This window comes from Grampus griseus (genome assembly GCF_964374135.1).
Source record: "Grampus griseus genome assembly, chromosome: 3".
In the NCBI taxonomy this organism is placed as follows: domain Eukaryota; kingdom Metazoa; phylum Chordata; class Mammalia; order Artiodactyla; family Delphinidae; genus Grampus; species Grampus griseus.
Window position 1 is genome coordinate 58,369,062 of NC_139019.1, and position 16,396 is coordinate 58,385,457.

At 37.3% G+C, this 16,396-nt stretch overlaps 1 protein-coding gene across 3 annotated transcripts in view; it reads right to left on the reverse strand.

The window, feature by feature from the left end:
• Positions 1-1,040: 1,040 nt before the first annotated feature.
• Positions 1,041-16,396, reverse strand: part of FAM169A (family with sequence similarity 169 member A) — a gene marked incomplete at its 5' end in the record, with an annotated part of 42,729 nt that continues 27,373 nt past the window's right edge. For 2 of the 3 annotated variants that reach the window (XM_082651575.1, XM_082651573.1), the window contains 6 exons: positions 1,041-1,670; positions 3,058-3,261; positions 6,666-6,822; positions 12,805-12,955; positions 13,490-13,529; positions 16,052-16,164. In XM_082651575.1, the coding sequence (XP_082507701.1) occupies positions 1,122-1,670; positions 3,058-3,261; positions 6,666-6,822; positions 12,805-12,955; positions 13,490-13,529; positions 16,052-16,164 (1,214 nt within the window). In that variant the 3' untranslated portion in view covers positions 1,041-1,121. The remainder of the gene's footprint in view (positions 1,671-3,057; positions 3,262-6,665; positions 6,823-12,804; positions 12,956-13,489; positions 13,530-16,051; positions 16,165-16,396) is intronic. The other variant, XM_082651574.1, reaches the window with a different exon arrangement.

Below are 16,396 nucleotides of genomic sequence, written 5' to 3' on the forward strand. Positions count from 1 at the left end.
GTACACACAGGCTAGACTGTAACCTGTCCGCACAGAACAAATCAAGAGCGAGCAAGCCAAAAGGGACAAACGAAGCCTCCAATCTGATTTAAGCTCTTGTAACTATGGCTCCTAGAGCAGCTTATTCCTGCCATCTAGGTCTAAGATTGTGGGGCGCAGTTCCAAACCTACCAAAAATGGAAGCCAAGGGCATAAGCTGGCAGGCAGGCAAAAAGATCTTTTGACAGGAATCACTCCATGAGTTAGGGAAGTGGATGAAAGGGGAATATAATGAAGATTCTAGAATAAAGGCAGTGGCAGGATTAAGGAGAAGCCTTAGGAAGGGTTCTCACACTTCTAAAGTATACATGTTAACTGGGTGAGGACAAAAGTACAGTCCCCAGATTCAAATGAAATTTTAAATAATTATACGAGTGCCTACAGGCCCGAGTTAAATCCCTAGCAGTACTGTTAATATCAGATGTTATCAAGAGTGAACTGGAAACAGATTTTGTTTGTGCCTTTCCACAGACATTGAAGTCAAAGGAAGAAACTGCACCTACAACTAAGAACTAAGAGGCCAAAATAACCACCTTCATAAACATTTGACCATAAATTTCCAAATTTGTGCTCTCATTTAGTTGAAGTTGCATTTATCCTAATTTACTGACATTTTTGTTTAAGCATGCCTACATTTTAAAAAATGATTAGTTTTGAAATTTAAATCTTCTAGAACCTTCACCAAGATTACTATTAAAACCCGTAGTATAAAAGATTTCTGTGATCCTTAACAATTGATGGAAGCCCTACTACTTTCACATTTTTTAATTTATATTTTGTGAAATATTAATGGTCAGATATCCCCAATTGCTAAAGAAAATATAGTATGATCTGGTTTCCCAAAATCGAAACATGGTTAATAAAAATAAAAAAAATTGTATTTACACAAAATAGCCTGAAAAATTAAAAAGAACGGTGAATCCTAGGTCCTACAGGGGAGGGAAAAGCGGCATCATAAATAAGTTCAAATTGAAAATTTGGAGTTTTTATCCTGTGCCCCATGCTATTTATTAACTGCCATATTTTAAAAACAACAATTACGTTACAAAGAAGAGGATTTATCATCCACATTTCTTCCTCATTCAGGTCAGCTTGGCTTTCTTCTTCGCAGGTCCTTTGTGCCCTTTGGCCTTTCTTCTTAAATTCCGCCTGTCGACCACAGGCACTTCCACTTCTATCTCCTCTGAGCTGCTATCCACAGTCTTCTCTGTTGATTGTGTCAACTGATCCAGTTGCTCAGAAGATGCTTCAGACTGCTCCTCTGACTGGTTCTTCTGTCCTGCATTCTGTGAAAATGGCACATCTTCAAGTTCAACCTCTATTAAAGAGCTCTGAGGAAGAGCTGGAGATGTTTCCTGGGGCTCAGCTACCCCCTCCTCACCCTGGTCTTCCAATGAGGCAGTAGTGTTGGGTGATACATTTTCAGGAATCGATTCTTCAGAAAATTCAGTTATCACGGAGTTTGGAAAACCACTGTCGGACCGTTCTTCATTTGGGATAGTAGCTACATTGTCTGAACTCCCAAAATGTGCTTTCTTTCTTGAAACTAGAGGCAGCCTCTCTTCAGTGTGCCCCTTGTCATCAGATGGGCCTTCATCTAGCAACATTTCTGAGTCAGTTACATGTGAAGTCTAAAAACAAAAAACCCGGTGAACAACTTTTGCAATATAGTTCTTACATAAATTATTCTCAGACATTAATATGCAATGACCCTGAACCACATTTTAAAGAATTCAGTACTCACTACTTTTGTTAATCATGTGCACATGTTCTGAATACAGCTCAATTTCTTCGAAACTGTCTTACATGATAATTTGGATTCATTAAGTTCTTGCTTTAAAGATGCAATAAAAGTAATGATTTTACCCCAAAAAGTACTTAGGGCACAAACTTTATGTCAAGATTCTTCAAAACCATGAATCAACTCAGTTTTTAGTTTCCTGGTGTTACTGGAGCCAGAACCGAGACTCCTGGGACTTGACACTGTGCTACCCCACTGAGTTTGACTAGTAGGTGAAAGGTGAGGGCAGCGAAAATGTTATTCATGTAATTATGTGAGACACTAATAAAATAATGCGATACAAGAGTTTTTTACCCTTAAATTGGAATATTCAAAAGTAGAAATTAAATTTCCTTTTTGATGTGGCGCCTATATATACAATGGAATATTACTCAGCCGTAAAAAAAGAATGAAATCTTGCCACTTGCAACAACATGGATGAACTTAGAGGGGATTATGCTTAGTGAAATAAGTCAGACAGAGAAAGATAAAAACCATATGATCTCATTTGTATGTGGAATCTAAAAAACAAAACAAAATGAAAACAGACTCAGATAAAAAGAACAAATGGGTGGTTGCCAGAACGGAGGGTGTGAGGGGACTGAAAGAGGTAGGGGATTAAGAGGTACGAACTTCCAGTTACAAAATAAACCACGGGGATGTAATATATAGCATAAGGAATATGGTCAACAATATTGTAATAACTTTATATAGGGAACAGATGGTTACTGGACTTACAGTGGTGATCACTTCATAATGTATACAAAAATCAAATCACTATGTACTACACATGAAACTAATATTGTACATCAACTATATTTCAATAAAAATAAATAATTAAATTTCTTTCAAAATATTCCATCAAGTTTTCCCCACTAATCTAATCTGTCTCCCTAATTAAAACAAATTAAAATGACAGTACTGGTCACAGACTATGTAAGTAATAGGTATTCAAATATTTGGTAAATAATGCTTTACCCATTTTTCTAAGCATTTCCTAAATCTACAAAGTGAAACTCATTTTGTTACCGTAAGTCAGACGAATGAAGTTACAAAGATTTGAATTTTAAAAAACATTACTGATTGCATCTTCTTAAAACACCCAAAGTAGTAAAATTGATTTTTCCTGAAGGACTGTACATGTTAAAGTAGAGGAAGATATATATCCCACATTGCCCTAGCCAAGTCAGCAACACTGGACACTATAACTATAAAAAATTAGGATATCTCTCCATTACCTTATCCTGTGCAACAGCCTCAGGAGATTTTGAAGATTCTACCACCAGTGGAACAAGATTCGTAGAGTCTTCACTGGAATTAAAAGACTGCAATTTTAATTCTTCACCTAACACTTCGCTAGTGGAGTCCTCCTCTTCTGTTATAAGTGAAGTCTTAAGAGTATCATCCATTATCTCACCATTCATAGGCTCTGATTCAGATTCCTACACCATCGAGGGCAAAAAAAGTCAGGACAGAATTACAGATTAACTTACTTGTCATACAAGGTGGGTCCATTCTCAGTCGCCCTGTCATGCACCAGGACTCAAAATACACTCTACCATGTTACAGGACACAGGTTAAGGAACAGCAGAGTCAGTAAGAGAAAAGAATCCATTAAGTACCCCAATTTCCCTCTGTTCTCATGGAAAAAAGACAGGACCAGGATGCTCTATGGACCCAGTGTGGGTCTGAGATTCAGTGAAGAGACCCTGCCTCCTTCTTTCTCTTCCTCCATACAGGGCAGTGACAGGAAGAACCTTTTCAGTAAAAAGCCACCAGAGGATGTCTAGATTTGGTGCCAGCTCTTTACAGAACATCAGCTGCTCGGCACTCAGAATCCTTGGGGCCCCTGGGAAGTCACAGTTTAGCATGCAGGGGGAGGAAGCAGTAGCAGTCTTGTGGGAGGCTGAGTTTGGGTACAGCTTCTTGCTGGGAGGAGAGAGCTCTCAGTCTTAGTGAGCTCATTCTCCTGTCAACAAAGGGTCATCTTTGAACAATGCTGCTCCTTAAATCACATTAAAATATGGAAAAGCGATTTGATAACACTAAGTCTCCAATTTCTGAAACTCCTCCTCCAAGGTTTATCAATTTACAAGATTTTCATTAACATCTAATATTTCTAATTAATCCTAATGACATTCTAATAATTAGAGATCATTTTATTTAATTATCATTTAAAAAATTAGAACACTGGGCTTCCCTGGTGGCGCAGTGGTGAAGAATCCACCTGCCAATGCAAAGGACACGGGTTTGAGCCCTGGTCCGGGAGGATCCCACATGCTGTTGAGCGGCTAGGCCCGTGTGCCACAACTCTGAGCCTGCACTCTAGAGCCCGCAAGCCACAACTACTGAGCCCGCATGCTTAGAGCCCATGCTCCGCAGCAAGAGAAGCCGCTGTAATGAGAAGCCCATGCACTGCAACGAAGAGTAGCCCCCGCTCACCACAACTAGAGAAAGTCCACTAACAGCAACAAAGACCCAATGCAGCCAAAAATAAAATAAATTTAAATTAATTAAAATAAAAATTAGAACACTGATGCACTCAAATTTTAAGAAATAGACTTGGCTGGATTATATAGAACCCCTGAAATCATATAATGAATGCTTTCCTAAGGGCTACTGAAATCACAGACTTAGAAAAATTAATCTGGCCAGAGAGTATAAAGAATAAACTGCACACAGAAGGTAATTATAATAAAACTCACAAAAGGACCAACTACGGTAAGAGAAATGTTAAAAGGAAGGAAATGAGAAAGATATAGCAAAAGTTTTTAAAAAAAAAAACAGAATTTTGGTGAGTAACTACAAGGGAGAAGCAACAGAAGAGAAAAACTCAGTCCTTCAAGTTCTAGGTTTGGGAACAGAATGAAAAATAAGAAATAGGAAAAAAGGCTCAATAGAGAAGTGATAGGAAAGAACAGAGATGTTAAAATTTAAGATGATAAAAGACATCTGTCTAAACAGAAATATTCAGAAGGCAAGTAATACTGAAGTCTGGATCAATATTGAAAGTCTGGAGTTATTGGTCATCCCCACAGAGATGACCATTCAGCCATTAGACTAGATGCATTTTCAAAAGAGAAGAAAGTCAAGAACTGAGTCTTCTAGAATGTCCACAAATACAGGGGAAAAAACAGGAAGCAGAAGAGTCAAAAAGCAAATAAATAAAACCAAAACAAAACTTCAGAGAGAGGAAAACCAAGAAACCAGAACACAACAGTGTTAAAGCCAGGGTACTAGAGAATCCGGAGGAAGAGAGAGTAGTCAACCTAGGTAAGGAAACCCACCAGAATTGAGTGAAAGTGTCACATGTATTGTTGGACAAAAGAAACAGGTTACATGAAGGATGTACAGTATAATCTTAAATTAAAAAAAAAAAAACCACCACAAAAATATACATTCCCGTAGACATCTAGAAGCATATAAATCCCTTTTTTAAAATATGTTTTGTGGCTTCCCTGGTGGCGCAGTGGTTCAGAGTCCGCCTGCCGATGCAGGGGACGCGGGTTCGTGCCCCGGTCCAGGAAGATCCCACATGCCGCGGAGCGGCTGGGCCCGTGAGCCATGGCCACTGAGCCTGCGCGTCCGGAGCCTGTGCTCCGCAACGGGAGAGGCCACAACAGTGAGAAGCCCGCATACCGCAAAAAAAAAAAAAAAAAGTGTTTGTTTCCCTAATTTTTACAAGAGAAAAAATGTCATTTAAAAATACAATTTCATGAAGTAGAGGAAACAGGAGCTAAATTGGAGCAAGTTAATAAATAAAATCAGTAATGCAGTTTCACTTGCTTAGCTCCTGGCTGGACTTGACAAACAGGTAAAAGATTTTTAAAGAAACTTAAGTATGTTTCAAAGAAGAAATAAGGAATCTGTAAGAGAGGAAAATATTGAAGATATTAAAGAAAAAGAAGGATAGGAAATAGAGAAAATGAAAAAAGAAATGAAGCCAGATAAAGAGTTTTTTACTCAGTCACAAAGGATTTTCCTCCTTGTTTTCTAGTTGTAAAAAAAATGAATTTAGTTATTTTTCTAGGAATTTGTAAATCAACTGTAGTCAAATACATATGTTTTTTCTGGACAACTAATTCTATCCTTGTAACCAAAATAGGGGTGCAATTTAGGGCTTGCTGGATATTAAGGCGTTCTAACTGGTTTTATAAGGTAGACCTCTTATAGTCACATTTGTCACTTCTTAAGTATGTTTAATTCTACAAATTAATTTGTATTTTAAATACACTGAGGGACATTACTAACTAAACATCCTCTATTTTATCTTTGCAATATGTCAAACTTTATAAACTCAGTTTGAAATATAAAATACTTGTAACTTTATCCTCTACTACCTGACCTTGCTTTAGACATATATGCTTTTTTTTTTTTTAAATTTATCTTTGCTGTGTTGGGCCTTTGTTGCTGCACGCGGGCTTTCTCTAGTTGCAGCAAGCAGGGGCTACTCTTCATTGCAATGCGCAGGCTTCTCACTGCGATGGCTTCTCTTGTTGCAGAGCACGGGCTCTAGTCTCATGGGCTTCAGTAGTTGCAGGACATGGGCTCAGCAGTTGTGGCTCGCGGGCTCTAGAGCACAGGCTCAGTTGTGTGGCACACGGGCTTAGCTGCTCCGTGGCATGTGGGATATTCCTGGACCAGGGCTCGAACCCATGTCCCCTGCATTGGCAGGCAGATTCTTAACCACTGCGCCACCAGGGAAGTCCTGACATATATGCTTTTTAACATTAAATACAATTTCTACTAAGAGTCTAAAATACATCGTTATGCTTTTCTAACAATATATGACTAAGAAAGTTAAATTTTACTTCCATTCATTTTATTTAATAAGTGAATCTCCTACCTTTTCACCTTCTTGCTTTTCCAGGCCTGGCTGGGTTTCTGGTGCTGGTCGAACATTTTTATCACTACTTTCATCCTCAAATTCAATCACACTCTGTTCAGGTTCTTCTTCCAAGAATTCTTCTGAGCTCTCTGATGTTCGTGCAGTAGACTCCAATCTATAAAACCAAAGAAAAACATTCTTACTTGTTTTATTAAAGATGAATATAAAATTTCAGGAATCTGTTAATAAAGTAACACTTTAGAGAATCAACTAAGTGTTGTTCAGACAACAACTTCAAATTTTATAGGTCCAAAACCAACCTCTTCATCTTCTTACAAGTTTGTTCTCTTTCCTACCTTGTTCTCCAGTTCGATCACCACCTTTTCAATTATGTAAACTAGACCTTTCTTTTACTCTATCTATATTGATTGGCTCTTACTCTCCTAGGATGAGCATACATCTCAGCTTACCTGGGACAGTCCAGTTTACAACTTTTGTCCCAGCACTGGCATAATTACGGGCATCCCTCATTTTATTGCACTTTGTTTTACTGCATTTTGAAGATACTATGTTTTTACTAATTGAAGGTTTGTGGCAATCCTGTGCTAAGCAAGTCCACTAAAGCCATTTTTCCAACAGTATTTGCTCACTTCATGTCTGTGTCACGTTTTGGTAATTCCCACAATACTTTGAACTTTTTTTGTTATTATTATATTTGTTACAGTGATCTGTGATTAGTGATGGTTGATGTTACAATTTTAATTGTTTCCAGGTGCCACAGGTCACACATATGACCAACTTTTTTTGTAATGAATTTTTATATTGGAGTATAGTTTACTTACAATGTAGCGTTAGTTTCTGCTGTATAGAAAAGTGAATTGGTTATACATATACCTATGTCCAGTCTTAAGATAGCAAACTTAACTGATAAATGTTGTGTGTGTTCTGACTATTGAAACTGATTGGCCATTCCCCATCTCTCTCCCTCTCTTTGGGCCTCCCTATTCCCTGAGACAAAACAATACTGAAGTTAGGCCAATTAATAACCCTGCAATGGCTCTAAGTGTTCAAATGAAAGGAAGAGTCACACGTCTTCTCACTTTAAATCAAAAGCTAGAGATGATTAAACTTAGTGAGAAAGGCACGTTGAAAGCTGAGATAGGTAGAAAGCTATGTCTCTTGTGCCAAACAGTTAGCCAAGCTGTGAATACAAAGCAAAAGTTCTTGAAAAAAATTAACGGTGCTACTCTAAGTGAACACACCAGTGATAAGAAAGCAAAACAGCCTTATTGCCGATATGGAGAAAAAGTTTTAGTGGTCTGGCTAGAAGATCAAACCAGCCACAACATTCCCTTAAGCCAAAGCCTAATCCAGAACGAGGGCCTAACTCTCTTCAATTCTATGAAGGCTGAAAGAGGTGAGGATGCTACAGAAAAGGAGTCTGAAACTAGCAGAGGTTGGTTCATGAGGTTTAAGGAAAGAAGCTCTCTCCGTAACAGTGCCAGGTGAAATAGCTAGTGCTGATGTAGAAGCTGTATCAAGTTATCCAGAAGATCTAGCTAAGATAATGAATGAAGGTGGCTACACTAAACAACAGATTTTCAATGCACACAAAAAACCCTATTGGAACAAGATGTCATCTAGGACTTTCAGGGCTAGAGAACAGAAGCCAATTCCTGGCTTAAACTTTCAAAGGACATCCAAAATATATAAACAGCTCATGAAGCTCAATATTAAAAAAAACAAACAACCCAATCAAAAAATGGGCAGAAGACCTAAATAGACATTTCTTCAAAGAAGACATACAGATGGCCAAGAGGCACATGAAAAGCTCCTCAACATCACTAATTATTAGAGAAATGCACATCAAAGCTACAATGAGGTATCACCTCACACCAGTTAGAATGGACATTATCAGAAAATCTACAAACAACAAATGCTGGAGAGGGTGTGGAGAAAAGGGAACCCTCTTGCACTGTTGGTGGGAATGTAAATTGATACAGCCACTATGGAGAACAGTATGGAGGTTCCTTAAAAAACTAAAAACTGAATTACCATATGAACCAGCAATCCCACTACTGGGCATATACCCAGAGAAAACCATAATTCAAAAAGACACATGCACCCCAATGTTCATTGTAGCACTATTTACAATAGCCAGGTCATGGAAGCAACCTAAATGCCCATCAACAGATGAATGATAAGGAAGATGTGGTACATATACACAATGGAATATTACTCAGCCATAAAAAGGAACGAAACTGGGTCATTTGTAGAGACGTGGATGGATCTAGAGACTGTCATACAGAGTGTAGTAAGTCAGAAAGAGAAAAACAAATATCGTATATTAACGCATGTTTGTGGAACCTAGAAAAATGGTACAGAGGAACCAGTTTGCAAGGCAGAAATAGAGACACAGATGTAGAGAACAAACGTATGGACACCAAGGGGGGGAAGCGGGGGTGGGGGGGGCAGGGGGGATGAATTGAGCGATTGGGATTGACATGTATACACTGATGTGTATAAAATGGATGACTAATAAGAACCTGCTGTATATAAATAAATAAATAAATGTAGCACAGCCACAGATGTATCCACCCACTTAAAAAAAAAAAGTTTCAAAGGACAAGCTGACTCTCTTGCTAGGCACTAATGCAGCTGGTGACTTGAAGTTGAAGCCAGTGCTCATTTACCATTCTGAAAATCCTAGGGCCCTTAAGAATTATGCTAAATCTACTCCACTGTCCTCCACAAATGGAACAACAAAGCCTGGATGACAGCACACCTGTTGACAACGTGGTTTACTGAATATTTTAAGGCCACTGTTAAGACCTATTGCTCAGGAAAAAGAAATTTCTTTCAAAATGTGACTGCTCATTGACAATGTACCTGGTCACCCAAGAGCTCTGATGGAGATGTACAATGAAATTCATGTTGTTTTCATACCTGCTAACACACCATCCATTCTGCAGCCCACGTATCAAGGAAGCATTTCGACTTTGAAGTCTTATTATTTAAGAATTACAGTTCATAAGGCTATAGTTGCCACAGATAGAGATTCCTCTGATGGATCTGGGCAAAGTCGATTGAAAACCTTCTGAAAAAGATTAACCATTCTAGATGCCACTATGAACATTCACGATTCATGAGAAGAGGTCAAATATCAACATCACCAGGAGTTTGGAAGAAGTTGATTCAAACCCTCATGGATGACTTTGAGGGGTTCGAGACTTCAGTGGAGGAGGTCACTGAAGATGTGGTAGAAATAGCAAGAGAATCAGAATTAGAAGTGGAGCCTGAAGATGTGACTGAATTGCTGCAATCTCAAGATAAAACTTTAATGGATGAGGAGTTGCTTATTGTGTATGAGCAAAGAGAGTGATTTCTTGAGATGGAATCCACTCCTGCTGAAAATGCTGTGAAGATTGTTGAAATGACAAAGGATTTAGACTATGGCATAAACTTAGTAGACGAAGCCACATCAGGGTTTGAGAGGATTGACTCCAATTTTGAAAGAATTTCTACTGTGGGTAAAATACTATCAAACGGCATCGCATGCTACAGAGAAATCGTTAGTGAAAGGAAGAAGTCAGCCAATCTATGTGGCAAAGTTCATGGCTGTCTTATTTAAGAAATGGTCACAGTCACCCCAACCTTCAGCAATCACCACCCTGATCAGTCATCAGCCACCAACATTGAGACGAGACCCTCCACCAGGAAAAAGATTACGATTCATTGAAGGCTCAGATGACAGCATTTTTTTTTAACCAATAAAGTATTCTTAAATTAAAGTATGTATTTTTTTTTAAACATAATGCTATCGCACACTTAACAGACTACAGGATAGTGTAAAAAACTTTTATATGCACTAGCAAACCAAAATATTTGATTTATTGTGATGGTCACTTTATTGCGGTAGTCTGGAACTGAACCTACATCTCTGAGGTATGCGTGTATTAATAATGCCCCTTTCATTCTCAAAAATTTCAGTTTGGACAATAAACGACATAGTTTAGTTCTACCTGTGAAATGCCTTTCAAACAAATACGTAACTTTATTCCCATTCTCATCTTCCTACTTCAGGCCCAATTCTCTCTGGACACTGTAACTTCTTCCCAACTCATGTTCAGACTTGCAACATATACATGCTTTAGTAAGGTTTTCAGAACTATGTTTCTTTTTTTTTTGCCTGCATCCATGGCATGCAAGATCTTAGTTCCCTGAAGAGGGATCGAACCCAGGACCCCTGAAGTGGAAGTGCAGGGTCTTAACCACTGGACCACCCGGTAAGTCACCAGAGTTTGTTTCTAATACACATATCTGTACCAGTGACAGTCCAGCTCAGAAAATTCTGATGGTTCTCTATGGCTTGGAGAATAAAGCATACCTCCTTTCAAAGCCTAACATGACCAGACCCTTATATTTTTACCTCCTACTCGATGCTACCATTTACCTATACACCAGTTTTCCTTACCAACACTCCTCCCAGCTTTGTGCCTTTGCTCATGTTACTCCTGCAGTCTAGAACTGCACAGTGCAATACAATAGCCATGAGACACTTGTCATTATTTACAGTAATTAAAACTGAGTGAAATTAAAAACTCAGCTCCTCAGTTGCACTAGCCATACTTCAAGTGCTGGGTGATGAGCAAACTGAGTAGTGGCTGCCATGCTGGACAGGGAAGGGCAGACAAAGAACATGTCCACCATGACAGAAGGTTCTTTGAACAGCCGTGGTGGAGACCAGGGGTGAGCAAACTTTTCCTTTAGGTTTTGTGAGCCATATGGTCTCTGAACAACTACCCAACTCCACCAGGGTAAAGCAAAAGCAACCATAATAAAAATGTGAACTAATAAGCACAGATGTGTTACAATAAAATTTTATTTACAACAATAGGTGGTGGGCCAGATTTGGCCTATAGACTACAGTTTGTAGACCCTCGAACTAGAAAAGAAAGTCTTCTTTCCCAACTCTGCTTGTTGAGTTTCTACTTATCTTTGAAGCCCTGGCACAAATGTCAAATTTCTTTATCCCCTCAATTAGAATCAATCACACCCTCCTTTGCCTCCATAGCACTTTGCACTTCTATTATTATATCACAATCCACCTTGCAGTGCTCTTAACCTGTGTCACAGGTACAGATATGTGTATTAGAAACTTATAGATAGTCGATTCTTCAAGGGCAAAGATGAAGTTTTGTTCTTCATAGTGTCTGAGCACTTAAGCATTTAGTCTCACTGTTACTATTTTATGAAAAGCAAAAAAAAGGCCACAATAATTCTGAGATGTTCAATTTAAAAATTTACTGTTACATTCCCTTCTAAAAAGGGTATTACAACAAATGTTGCTCAGTGAAAAAAACTATAATTCTCTAAACTCATTACTCTTTTCACAAATTAAATATTTACTTAAATTTGACTTTAAAGTGATGAATTTTTCATTAAAATATAACATTTACATAATTATCCAAATTTAAAGTTACATACATAATGAAATTGGCAGAGTTACAGAATTCTCTACCTGAGTAGAATAATTTCACAACTAAAATGGCAACACTATGAATGGTTGACTCAGGAACAGTTAGCAGGACTATCAGAGCAAAAGCCTAATTTAACTATAATATTGAAAATCTTGCTTTCTTTAAGATTCAAAGGAAGATGGAGAATAAGGTTTTGATCCAAGTGTTCTGTTGATTCAGCTGGCTATTAGGTTTCTGGAGGAGTTGACAATACCATTTATGGCTATCACTAATTTGTTATATTCTATAACCCAGTAAAATGAATTAGTTATAAAGTAAAATTGAGGGTTTTTTAAATTGACTAAACCTCAGCACTGCTAAAAACCATAGCTACTGTCAAAGTTGACAATAATGACTCATTTGGGATAATATAATCACTAGAATATTCTCCTGGATTTTCACACGAGAGACTAAATCATGAGTTTATTCCACTCTCTTACTAGCAACTTCTCCCTATACCACTGTCAAAGTGACACTTACCAAGTGTAATCAATAATCTTGTGGAAGAACTCAAATACAAAGTTCTACACCAAGGTCATTTACTACACAAACAATAAACTTCACCTTAAAAACTAAACACTAATAATATGAAAATAAGAATAAACAAAATAACGAGAGTAAAATAAACAATACTTCACTTGTTCACTGAAGCTGTAGGTGAAGTCTGGGGAGTCTTTTCATCTTCCCCTTGAGAACTACTAAATTCAGAATCCTGAAACCGTTTTCCAATCTTTGGCCGCTTTAGATGACTACTTCGAGTACGAGTGGAAACAGGTGTTTTACCATGACCTGAGGAAAAAACGGCAAAACTATAATTGATTATGTATTCAAAGGATTACCTATTAAAATACACAGAAATGAAAAAAAAATACACAGAAATGCAAGAACTACGCTAGTTTACCTAAATCCCCAACATTACACACTTCCTCTCTGTCACTTCAGGTTAAGAAACCATGTCAGTGTCTTTTTCTAAACTATGAAATAACCTTGTCAGTATTCATTCCTCACATTTCTGTGTCACCTTGAGTTTTTGCAAAGTGTTTCTGCATTTTCACTTAGACCCCCTTCCAATAATCTTGGGAAATGAACAAGGTACACATTACTGTCCCTATGTTACAGGTAAGGAAATGAAAACAAAAAAAGGCAAAATAGCTTACCTAACTGTTCACACAGCAAAATCAGTGGTAAAAGAACACAGATCTAGATTTTAGGGCTGGAGAAGTCTTCACTTTACTCTAAGGGACACACCCACATAGACACAGACACACACACTTAATTCTAACTGTCTCAAACACTTACTAATAGACCAGCTGAATTTCTTACCTTCAGAAGTACTTGCAAAGGCATCTTTTAGAGAATCAATCTAAAACAGAGATACAGATTAAAACCATAAGTTTTAGGTCCTTTCCTCTCCCTATGGATCTACTTCATACAGTTACAAAGAAAATCCTTTTAAAAGTTTTTCAAATAGCACCTTTTGTACTCACTATTCATCGACTAAGAAACTCACTTAGGAAGTAAAAAAGTTATATTATAGCTTCAGTTTATTATGAGCTTAAGAACTTAGGAAGCCATCTAACATGCTATAGTGATATACACGGGGTTTCTGAATGTTCTGTTCTTGGCTCCCTTCTCTTCTCAGTCCTCATCCTCCTTCTATGTAACTGTATCTACTACCTTTACTTCAACAGCTATTTGCTGATGAATCCAAATATACAATTTAATCTCCCCAACTTTTTTCCTGATTTCCAAATGATGAATCCAGATATACAATTTAATCTCCCCAACTCTCGCCCCGATTTTCAAAGCTCTATTTCCAGTGAAATCTCTCTCCAGCGGATACTCCACCAATTTCACATCCAACTTGTCCCAAACTGAAATCTTACATTTTCCCAGTATTATCCTCTATCTTGGTTAATGGCAATAACAATTCAGTATGCCATTCCAACCAAAATCCTGTGAGGCAGTAATGCTTTCTTCTTGTCCCTCATTCAATCAACCACAAAGCCTGTCAATTTTGACTCTGAAGAATCTCTCAAAACTGTCCCCTCTTTTGTACTACCAATGCTTTAATTCAAGCATTTATCATCTTTTCATGAAGGTGTACACCTTATATATGTACAATTTTTGTCAATTATACCTCAATAAAGCTAAAAAAAAATATGTAGTTAAAATAAACAAACAAAACCACTTCCCCATGTGGCTACTGATTTAAAAAAAAAGATAAAAAAACAGTTTAATATGAGAAATATTTTCCTTGAATTAAAATATTAAAGTAATATAAGGAATATGAATTTCTAAAATAAAAAAAGTCTAATTTATATTGCCAACCTTATAATAAGGTGAAATCTTAATATGTTCTCATTAAAATGACACATTTTAAACTATATGGCTTAAGATAAAAGTAGATCACTGCTCTCACCACATGTATGAGAAGAGTAGATTTTTCTACTTTCCCTGGTCTTATGATATCTGACCAGGACTAAAATGAATTTGAATATATCTGAGGAATTTGGAATGCAGTATAACAGAACTGGGGCTTATTCTGAAGTCTGAAATTCCAAAGGTAGAAAAAAAAAAACAAAACTGAACTCCTTATATATAGTTACTGTATCAATATTATTTATATTATCCTTAAAAATGTTTTAAAAAACTTTTACTCAAAATAGTCAACACTCATGCTAACTAAGACAGGAGAAAAGAGGCATAAATAGGGCTTCCCTGGTGGCGCAGTGGTTGAGAGTCCGCCTGCCGATGCAGGGGACACGGGTTCGTGCCCCGGTCCGGGAAGATCCCACATGCCGCGGAGCGGCTAGGCCCGTGAGCCATGGCCGCCGAGCCTGCGCATCCGGAGCCTGTGCTCCGCAACGGGAGAGGCCACAACAGTGAGAGGCCCGCGTACCGCAAAAAAAAAAAAAAAAAAAAAAAAAAAAAAGGGCACAAATAATTCCCCAAAGCACTGTGTCTCTGAAATGTACATGCATTTACATAGACATATTCAACAGTCACTAAAAATATATTCAGATACCCGTGTACAAAACAAATATGACTGTATTAAATGCCACCACAACAAAACACTGCATAAAAGTAGACCTCTAGGACCCCATCAATGAACCTGTATTTTAAATAATATCAAGTAGTTTCTAGTAAAGTACCTGGTAAATCCTCTGGAATTCAGTAATGGGACCTGCCCTTCTACTTTCACGTTACCTAGTATTTGCAAAGTATATTACATTCTACAAAGACCTAATACATATAGCCACAGACTTCCCAAAGTAACTTCATAACCTTTGACCTACTACTAATTCCACTTCTAGAAATTTATCTGTGCAAGGAAATAATTACATTTGCTCAAAGATTCATGTATAAATGCATTCATGGCTGGGTCACTTATAAATATAAAAAACTTAAGTATAAATGTTAAGGAAACAAATGCTGATATTTATATATAATAGACTAGTGTACTATTTAACAACGATTTAAAACAGTAATGACATAGAAAATGCTTACAATATTATGTTAATGGAGAAAAGCAGTTAGAAGCAGCATAAAAGAATAAAAACAAAAATGAAACATATGCAGATACATGTTTCATAATATATATTAAGTACATATACAAAAATGTTAGTTGCTACATCTAAGGTAATGGAATTATAGCTTTTTATTTTCTTCTATATTATTTTGTGTATTCCAAATTATTTTTCAAAGAAAATTAAATCTTAGAAACCAACTAACATAAAATGCCAAGTAACTAACACAACAGAAGTTACATAAGTCTGTTGAATGAACAATAACATTAAAAAAGTTAAATATTAGTATTAGCTGAACCTCTTTTTTAAAAACAGCAAAATTATCATTTCCTACAGTAAACAACAGTATACCTACCGTTAGCTGCATCTCACTAGACAGACTGTCTTCAGCTCCTGCTTCATAGTCTGGAACAGATCCAAGACCGTATTCTCCAGACACAGGTCTTTTAGCTTCATTTTGAGAAACTGCTGTGTGTAAAAGAATTTTTTAAATTGTAAACCAGTTAGTGTCTGCTTTTAATTGTAACACTCTTTGTACTGATTTTTACAAAGCCCTAAAGAAGGGTGTTGAAAATCCAAGTGTGGGATATCCCCTTCACCAATATCTTATAATGAAGCCTTGCAATTGTAAAGAGTCTTAAACAGTTATCTGTATGTAGTGACTTCAAGGGGAGATGCATGAAACTGGGTACTACCTTTG